The sequence below is a fragment of the Asparagus officinalis genome, chromosome 8, assembly GCF_001876935.1.
Source record: "Asparagus officinalis chromosome 8, Aspof.V1, whole genome shotgun sequence".
Lineage (NCBI taxonomy): Eukaryota > Viridiplantae > Streptophyta > Magnoliopsida > Asparagales > Asparagaceae > Asparagus > Asparagus officinalis.
In genome coordinates this window covers 97,185,240-97,195,169 of record NC_033801.1, presented here as the reverse complement: position 1 = coordinate 97,195,169, position 9,930 = coordinate 97,185,240, and the positions used below count along the sequence as shown (strand labels likewise).

The following is a 9,930-nucleotide window of genomic DNA, read 5'->3' as shown; positions in this document are numbered from 1 at the left end:
ATTTAAATTCAAAATGAAATGATACGAAGATTTGTTTCTAGTTACCAAATTTTAGATATTCTACCAGAATATATTAAAAAAATCATTACTTTAAAAACACTTCTACTAATTTCATCTCCATAAGAAAAATTGAGATTGTATTCGTCTCTCTTGCACATGTTCCATATGTAACAAACACTAAAGAAGTTTTACATATTTGCAAGATATGCTGATGTAGGTTGCTAACTATTATGTTTTAGAAAGTGAATTTGTATTGTTAGAAAGTGCTAGCTATATAAAATCTTTGTGGGTTCTAATTTTATTATTAACTTAAACTGAAAATGTAGGAAAGATTAAGTAGTTGTCGTTTAGAGAGTGTGTACACAAAAATAGTAAAATCTCTTTGGAGACTAAGCCATTGGTATTAAAATGGTATCTAATGGATGCCTTCATTTTTAGTGCATGATACACAATCTTGAACTACTTGAGAGTATATGCTACAATCGTATATACAACAACATAGAATTGGAGCTAGCCCATCTCTCCAAATTGGACCACAATAAGATCCCCTTGAAGAATATTAGCCTATAAATTGGCAGGATTTCCTCTTTCATCTCTAATATGATAATGATGTTTTAAATAAATCCTCAATACAAGTAAAATTAAAATTTGCCTGGTCCCATTTCAGGTAGCTAGTCCATCAAGGCATGCACCAGGCCTGAACCATCTAACAACTATACATTGTATTAATTTGTGAGCAAGTGGATCTTCTACAAAAACCTTATTACTTTGAGACAATTTGAAAGGTGCAAGTTTTCCGTGGAGGATTTTGTAAGGCAGGTTAAAGGTTTCTTCATGAGAAAAATGTCTTCCGTTGGGCTCTTGAAGCTTGTGGTGTTGCAATGGCTTGTCTCTAGGCTTTCTTTGGGAGGAACACATTACTATGATTTTGTCGTAAGTACTTTGTCTGATCGTGTGTACATACATGCATCTGTATGCATTGAATAGTTGTAAAATGATGAGATTTATTTACTATGGTTTTCCTTTCTTAATAATTATTCATTCTTAGGACTTTCTACAGATATCCTACGATAGTTACCTATATAAATTAAGAATGTTATTCCCTTTAATTATCAATGAATAGTAAGAACTTTCTTTTCTTGGCATATAGCTAAACTCTAGCACAAGTTCCTTCTCAGCATCATAATTTTACATTGAGTACTGTTTATTAATTAGTTCATTCCTTATTTTCTTGTGATAATATATAATGACAAAAGAGGCTTGTTTTGATTTGCAGGTGGAGACAGCTAAGTACACTAGATTGTGCAGTACAAAGCAGATATTGACTGTGAACAGGCAATTCCCCGGACCAACATTATATGCAAGGAGGGGAGATACAATGGTGGTCAAAGTCTGCAATCTAGCAGCATACAACGTAACAATCCACTGGTGAGAAAATATATATTTACAAAGTTATTTCATTTCTTATGATATTTATTCTACCAAAGCTTAATCAAATATATGTGCGTGGTAATATGAGAAGTGCAGGCATGGAGTGAAAATGCCAAGAAATCCATGGTCAGATGGGCCAGCGTACATAACGCAGTGCCCTATCAAGCCAGGGGGAAGCTTTACCTACATAATCGATCTCTCTGATGAAGAAGGGACTGTATGGTGGCATGCACATACTGATTGGATCAGAGCAACTGTTCATGGTGCCATTGTGGTCTATCCCAAGCTTGGCGACTGTTACCCCTTCCCAAAACCTCACAAAGAATTTATAGTCATACTTGGTTAGGCACTTTTTTTTAATTGCTACATTATATACACTTAATATTTTAGGGGTCTAATTTAGAAATGTGAATGATTTTCGGAGTGAAATATACAACGATTGATTACATTCAGATAGATACTCTGAGATATATGTTGTAACTACATGAGTGATATTAGAGTCTGGGTGATCTATAAAAGTAGCCTTGAGACCTATTTATTGTAATTGCACGCATGATCCTAAGTTACTTTTTTACCTTCTGAGAGTTAATTGTGTAGATATACAATTAGTAAGCTCGGGACCATCCATATATAGAGATTATTTGGTTGATTTCCTACAAAGCAACAAAATCGAATCCAAGAAAAGAAATAAAAAGATAGGTTCCCAACACATTTCCTACAATTTGGAATGGAAAAAAAGGATATGAGTTTCCTTAAATTTGAGTTTCTTTTAGAAAACCTACTTTGAAGTACCACTTTCCAAACAAGACAAAAGAAAATCATTTGTCGAAAAGATTTCTGTAGATCGATTGGTTTCTGCCAATTTCTTATGTAACCAAACACCCATTATGCAGACTCCACTGGTCCCCCATGTAATTACACAATACCCCTGGATAGCTGAATGTAATTAAATCTAACATACAATTAACAAAGATTTAAGGGTCTAATACGATAAAAACTCTGGATCTAACAATATTTTTGGTTTTGATATATACAGGGGAATGGTGGAAGAAAGACGTTACGGAAATGTATAATGAAACCAGAGGAGGATTAGAGCCAGAACCATCTGATGCCTACACTATCAATGGCCAGCCTGGTGACTTGTATCCCTGCTCAAAGACAGGTGCGTACGTTATTACTTAATATATAGGTTAACCAATTTAGTCCCTTATTATTCGCTATATGGATTAATTGGATAAACCTTTTTTTTTTAATCCCTCTGTTGTGCGCAGCGGAAATTTCGGCAGAGTTTCTGGTGCACAATAAGAGAGAAAGATCGATAAGAATTCTTGTTTCTCAAAGGGAACAAGAATCTGAAAGCCTAATATCCCATCAAAGTGGGATATTTGCTCTTCCTCTCGTCAGCTCTAGGACTGCGCGTCGAGGGATCCTAAAACTATTACAATGGCCACAAACTCAAACAATCAATTTTTACGTGGTTCGGCAAACTGCCTACGTCCACGGGGCAAGGAGGGGGAGATCTACTATTAGAGAGGAGAGAATACAACTTGGTTTACAACTCTCACAATTTAAACCCTCAAATAATCTCTCTCTCACACACAAATATCTCTCAGTTTTTCTCTCAAAAGAAACAGTCACCGGAATAACACGCCGCCCAAAAATTCACTTTTGCACGCTGCCCTTTTTTTTTCTTCCAGCCTCTGCCGCCCAAACAAAACTGCTACCCTCCTTCCGCACCCCATAACCCTAAGGGATTAAATAGGTATATATAGGTGATCAATAGGTGATCAATCGGGTGGGCCTTGCTGCACTTCACGCGGAAACAAAATTCCCACAACCAATCACGTGGTCCCCCCCCACGTGCTCACACCCTCCTCCTTAAATCTTTGCGAACCGGCCAAAAGATTCGATCTTTCTCAGTTAAAAAAGACTTTAAAAAAAAGATTGCAAAAATTGCCTACATTTCGATTTTTGCTTTGTACTCAAAAGATAAAAACCATGTTTTAACGCATGCCTTCTCTCAATTACCAGAGAGAACACGAATCGTATATCTATAGAAATGTTTTGTACAATGTCGTGCAACTGTTTGGATTTGGGTTTAAATAAAGTTATTAAAGAGTAGGACTAATGACACTAAAAAGTTTGACTAGTTGCACGTGGATCCCTATAACATTGTTGTTTTGAACTTATTACCCTAGCTCCATTATCGTGGATAGTCTTCTGCTCTCAGATAATGTCCCTAATTTTACTCAGGGACAAATATCTATCTCTAAAAACTTTACCAAGGTTGGGGTTTCGGTTATGAACACAATATAAAACTGAACAAACCTTTTCCTTTTTCATCATGTTTTTTTTTTCCCAGAGACGTTCACCATGCAATTAGAAGAAGGAAACATCTACCTCCTCCGAACGATCAACGCCGGCCTCACCAATGCCATGTTCGTCTCCATCGCCGGGCACGAGATCACGATGGTCGGATCCGACGGAAGCTACATCAAACCCATAACCACACAGTACTTCATGATCAGCCCGGGCGAGACAATGGACCTCCTCATTCAGGCCGACCAGAACCCCAACTCACTCTACTACTTGGCTTCGAGAGCCCTAAACTACGAAGACCCGAAACACTTCGATACGACAACCGCAACAGCAATTATAACTTATCGGGTCCGCGACGGGTTTTGTGGGCAGACTCCGGAGCCTGCAACCGCCTACGGACATCCCTCAGTTGATCGGCCGGCGATTTCTCATAGCCGTTGCGTTGAACAAGATTCATGATAAATTTGCTGCGAGCTTGAATAACATAAGCTTTAATCCTAGCACGTCCATTGACATACTTGAGGCTTATTATTACAGGGTGACGTCCGCTTTCGGGGTGAATTTTCCAGATGAGCCCCCTTATTATTACAATTTTACAGCCGACGTGCAGCCAAAGGATGTTTTGGTGCCGATGGTGGGGAGGGAAGTGCAATTTTTGGAGTTTGGGGTTGGGGTTGAAATTGTTTTTCAAGGGACGTCGGTGGTTATGCCGGAGGACCATCCCATGCATTTGCATGGATTTAGCTTTTATGTTGTTGGATGGGGGTTTGGTAATTTTGATAAGGAGAGGGACCCTTTTGCATATAATCTTGTGGATCCTCCTTTCAAGAACACGATTTCGGTTCCGAAGAATGGCTGGGTTGCTGTCAGGTTTCGGGCCAATAATCCGGGTAACTTTTGCAAATTTTGACTCTTCTTATAGGTTTTTTATGAATTAGTCCCTACAATCTTTCATATTTTGAATTAGTCCTACAAATCTTGACATAGTCCCCCAAATCCTTAAGGATTGTGAAATGTCACTCAAATCTTCATATTTGAAATTAGTTCCCCAAGCCATTTAAGTTTTCTAAAATTAGCCCCTCTAATTAGTAGCTGGTTGAAAGTTTTAGGGCCTAATTTGAAAATATTTAACACATTTGGGCGACAAATTCCAAAATATAATAATATGAGAATTTAGGGGATCAATTTTTAAACCTTAAGGCTCCGTTTGACAAAGGGTTAAGGAAGAGAGATTAAGGAGAAAGATTAACGTAGTTAGCCCAATCGATAAGCTGAAAGACTAAATTATTAACATGTTAAATAAGTTTTATTTTAACCCTTATGATCAGTTTTAGTATTTTGGAGTAATGAGTATTTTTACTATTTTTTTATAAATAGAGGGGTTAACTTTTAATTCTTCTAAATGGGAGTATTAGTAAACCCATCATTTTGAGATGTTAACTCATGTTAATCTCTCCAGAGGGGTTAGCTTAACCTTACACATTTTTTGCATTTTGACACATTATAAAGGGTTAACTCACTTTAACATTTGTATAGATTTTTTGTGTTTGGAGGGTTAAGAAAGGGTTAAGTCTCCTTAACCTCTCTTACTTAAACTGTTGCCAAAAGGACACCTAAAGATTTAGAGACTAATTTTAAAATACGAAGATTTGGGGGATAACTTTAGAAATATGAAAGATGTGGGGTACTATATAAAAAAACATTTTTTAAGTTGCCATAAAATGGAAAGGGTAAATTTCACAAAACCCCCTACTAACTTTAGATACTTATCACCAAAGCCCGTGAAATTGGAAATTCAACTTAACTCCATTAAGTTTGGAAAGTCTCAAATCACCCCCCATAACGTTTCAAATTTTCTCATTAGGTACTAAAGGCTGATACAGCAAATGTTTCCACAGACCGAAATACCCCAATAATTTCGAATCTTTGTCACTTAATTACTGAATTTGAAAATTATGGTTTTTTTTTTTTTTTTGCATACATACCCCACAAATCATCCCCATTTGAAAATTGACCGTCCGAGTCAAGATATTTGCTTTTGTTTACTATTCAAAGTAGATAAAAGGAGGAATTCGAATATATGCCCCCAAAATTAGACTCCATTAGAAATTAGGAACGTCACCTGCCCAATTGGAATAAAGTGAAATTTTCTATTCACATGATCATTTGAATTAATTTATGATTTATTTCTTTGGTTTTTCTGGTTTATGATATAGGTGTATGGTACTTGCATTGCCACGTGGAATCCCATCTCGTTTGGGGGATGAGCACGGTGTTGATAGTGAAGGATGGTCCGACGCCTGATTCTCAAATGCTACGTCCACCTCGATATATGCCTCCGTGTTAATTTGACTCAGCAGAATTGATTTATTAATTAATTCCCATCATATTATTTCATGTGTGTTGAGAAATAACACTATATTGTTTTGTATGATTGAAAATTGTAATTTTTTTTGGGGATTTATTGCATATGCATGTGTTCTTGCAATTTTGTTTCCTCAAAATTCGAACATGTCTTTCCTTTTGAGTTTGCAGCGGTAATTATTTATTATTCGATAATTAATGAAAACTAGAAATTCTGCCCGGCTTATGTAACCTAGGCAATCGATGTTCTTTATATATAACTTGATTTACATCGTTTTAATTATTAACCTCCTAACAGAAATCTATAGTGAAGTTATCGAAAATTTCAACTAAAGTGGCGAAATCGGGTGTTTATTCATCTCTTTCCTCTGACTTTCCTTTTTCTTTTTTGGCAGTGCAAACATCAGAAACAAAGGTAAATTGTCAATTTTTTGGCACTTTTCTCCATTGCAAGTTTTCTTTAACTAGTTTCCTTTATTTTTTTCTAAACCAATTTAACAGGTCCTTCATGGAAGGTGTTTTTAAAGCTTACACTTCTTGAAGGTTGATAATTGGATGATGATGAATGACATTGAGGATGCTTTTTGAGAATCTTGAGCAAAATCATTTGTCATAGATTGAAAATCAAGATCATTTCTTCTAGATTGAAACCCTAGCAAGATCCTCTCTCTCTCTCTCTCTCTTGAAGAAGTGGCGACAGAAGTTTAGCAGACTGGCGGTCGACCGCGAGTCAGTGGCGGTCGACCGTGAACATGCACAGGAGAGAAGGAGGCTCTGGAGCTGAAGGTGGTCGACCGTGGCGGTCGACCGTGCGGACCCTGTAGGCGATTTAACTCTTGGGAATTGCTTCAGTCGACCGTCGTGGTCGACTGTTGGTTTCATGTAATCGATTTATTCTCTGTCGGGGGTGTTCGGTCGACCGCCACGGTCGATCGCGTAGCGGGTTTGCAGTTGGGTCAGTTATTTGACCCAATTCGTTTTGAAGCTGATATATAACTCTAATTCTGATTAGTTAAGGTTAAGTAAGGACGTTTTTTAGCAATCTTTGGAAGAGGATTGCTGCATCCAATTGTGGAAGATTTGTGAGAGATCTAGAGCTTTGTTTTAGGGTTTGATCTGTGAGATTTTTAGCTCTATTTGTATTCTCTTGATTTCTAATAGTAAGAACTCCCCCTCCTTGCCCCGTGGACGTAGGCAACTTACCGAACCACGTTAAACTCATTGTCTTGCTGTGGTATTGTGTTTGGATCTTATTAGTTGTGATTTATCTCTTGTTCTTATTCGTGTCGCTTCAAGGCTTCCGCCGCGCACAACAATTGGTATCAGAGCTTCAGCCTTGTTCGAAGGATTCGGTGAAGAATTCCTATCTGAAGAGTTAGATCGATAATATGGGAGAAGCAAGCACATCAGGTTCGTCTCTTACGAAGACGATACAGAGTCTGAGCATCAATAACACGAAGATTGATATTCCGAAGTTCGAAGGCAAGATTAATTTCGGATTGTGGAGGTGTCAGGTAATGGACGTCTTGGATGCACAGAATTTGGAGGAGACTCTTGAGTTACAAAAGAAACCCGAAGACATGAAGCATAAGGTTTGGAAGAATATGAATAGTAGAGCTTATGGAGTTATTCGGTCATGCTTAACGCCGGATCTTATTTATGATGTTATGAACGAGACGTCGGCGAAGAGAATGTGGGAAACACTCAATGAGAAGTATCTTACTAAGAGCAATGAGAATCGGCTTCACTTGAAGAAAATGTTTTACCAGTTCAAGATGAAGAGGGGGGTTTCCATCAGGGAGCACGTCAATAATTTCACAAAACTACTTTCAGATATGACCAATGTGGATATCATGGTTGAGGATGAAGACAATGCGATGTTACTTTTATGCTCGTTGCCGGAAGATGATTATGGTACGTTCGTTCTAACTATGATCAATGAAAGAACTATTGTTAGCTACAAGGAGGTGACCTCAGCTTTGGTGAATTATGAGTTGAGGAAGAGTGATGGTGAACCCTCCGAGAAGGCATCGGGAGATGCATTAGCTGTTCGAGGCCGAGATCCAAACCGTCGCCAGTTCAACTGTTCAAAGTCAAAGAATAGGAGTGCTTATAAGAGTGTTAGTAGAAACCAATGTCGGTATTGTAAAGAAGAAGGACATTGGAAGATTGACTGCCCAAAGTGGAAGGAAAAAGCCGGGAAGAACAAAGGAAAAGTTGTACAAGCTTCAGAAGTGAATGTTGTAAAAGCTATTAATGAGCATTCAGATTCAGATTATTCAGGCTATTCGTGTCCTGCACTACCGTCGGTTTGCTATGCTGATTTCACGGAGTGGATGATGGATTCAGGAGCTACATATCACATTTGCCCTAGGAGGGATTGGTTCTCCAGGTTTGAGGAATTAGAAAGAGGGGATATCGTGCTTATGGGTAATGACCACGTATGCCCTATTGGTGGTATTGGTTCAGTCCGGATTAGGATGCATGACGAAGTGATTAGGGAGTTGAAGGAAGTGAGGTTCGTGTCGCAGTTGACGAAGAACATCGTTTCTCTTGGGACTTTGGAGGTAGCTGGATATAGAGTGATCTTAGATGATGCTATAGTGAATGTCACGAAGGGTTCTATGGTGGTGATGCGAGGTGTCAGGAAAAATAAACTATACTACTTGAAGGGCAAGACAGTTACAGGGGGTTTGGCAGTTGCTATCATTACAGAGGAGGACACTACCACTTTATGGCACATGAGACTTGGACACACAGGTGATAAGTCTCTACAGTCATTAGCAAAACAGGGGCTATTGAAAGGTGCTAAGACATGCAAGATAGAGCTGTGTGAGCATTGTGTACTTGGGAAGAAGATTAGAGTGAAGTTTGGCACCGCTATTTATAACACCCGAGGTACATTGGATTACATTCACACAAATATTTAGGGTCCTTCCAAGAACACATCTCTTGGTGGGGCCAATTATTTTATCACTTTCATTGATGATTATTCCAGGAGGAATTGGGTATACCCTATGAAGCATAAACATCAGGTCCTGGATATTTTTGTGGAGTGAAAAAAGAAAGTGGAGCTGCAGACAGGTAGAAAGGTGAAGACTCTACGTTCAGATAATGATGGAGAGTACAAGAGTAATCCATTTTTGTAGTTTTATCGGGATTACGACATTAGAAGACACTTCACAGTTCGAGAGAAACCGCAACAGAACGGGGTGGCTAAAAGATTGAACCATACCTTGCTGGAGAAGGTGCGATGTATGATGACGCAGAGTGGATTGCCTAGATCCTTTTAGGTCAAGGTGGTGGTTTATGTGAGCCATCTCATGAATAGGTTACCGTGCACTGCGATAGACGAGAAGACTCCTTTGGAGCGTTGGTTTGGTTTCGGTGGCTAGTGACCATGAGTCGTTTCGGATATTTAGGTGTCCAGCTTATTACCATGTCAGTGATGGTAAATTAAATCCGAGAGCGAGGAAAACTATCTTTGTGGGATTTAGAGATGGAGTTAAAGGCTTTAAGTTATGGGATCCATATGACAAGAAGATAGTTATTAGCAGAGATGTCGCATTCGATGAGGTAGTTATTAGCAGAGGTGTCACATTCGATGATGTGTATATGATGAGGCCTCGAGTCCCTCAGCAGGTGGAGGGAGACCAGACAGTTGAGATATCGCAGCAGGTGGAGGATGATGTAAATCCACCCACTCCACCCACTCCAGATAGCATTGTATCCATCGAGGCTCCTACAGAGGTGACACTGGGAGGAGATGAGATGACAGTCGGGCAGAAAGAGGATACAGTGGATGGTAAGACTCAG

General features: G+C 38.8%; 1 protein-coding gene across 1 annotated transcript; it reads left to right on the top strand.

Moving 5' to 3' along the window:
* LOC109821577 (laccase-14-like) lies at window positions 844-6,097 on the top strand. Its single transcript, XM_020387754.1, has 7 exons — window positions 844-972; window positions 1,277-1,428; window positions 1,528-1,772; window positions 2,468-2,593; window positions 3,794-4,098; window positions 4,145-4,640; window positions 5,967-6,097. The coding sequence occupies exons 1-7, from the start codon at window positions 844-846 to the stop codon at window positions 6,095-6,097; spliced, it is 1,584 nt and encodes a 527-aa protein (XP_020243343.1).

Excerpts from the sequence above, each read along its gene's own strand:
- LOC109821577 (XM_020387754.1), top strand. The coding sequence starts at position 844 with ATGTCTTCCGTTGGGCTCTTGAAGCTTGTGGTGTTGCAATGGCTTGTC. Across the intron at positions 973-1,276 it reads GTGTGTACATACATGCATCT|GTGGAGACAGCTAAGTACAC; the intron begins GTATGCATTGAA and ends TTTGATTTGCAG. Across the intron at positions 4,641-5,966 it reads GTTTCGGGCCAATAATCCGG|GTGTATGGTACTTGCATTGC; the intron begins GTAACTTTTGCA and ends TTTATGATATAG.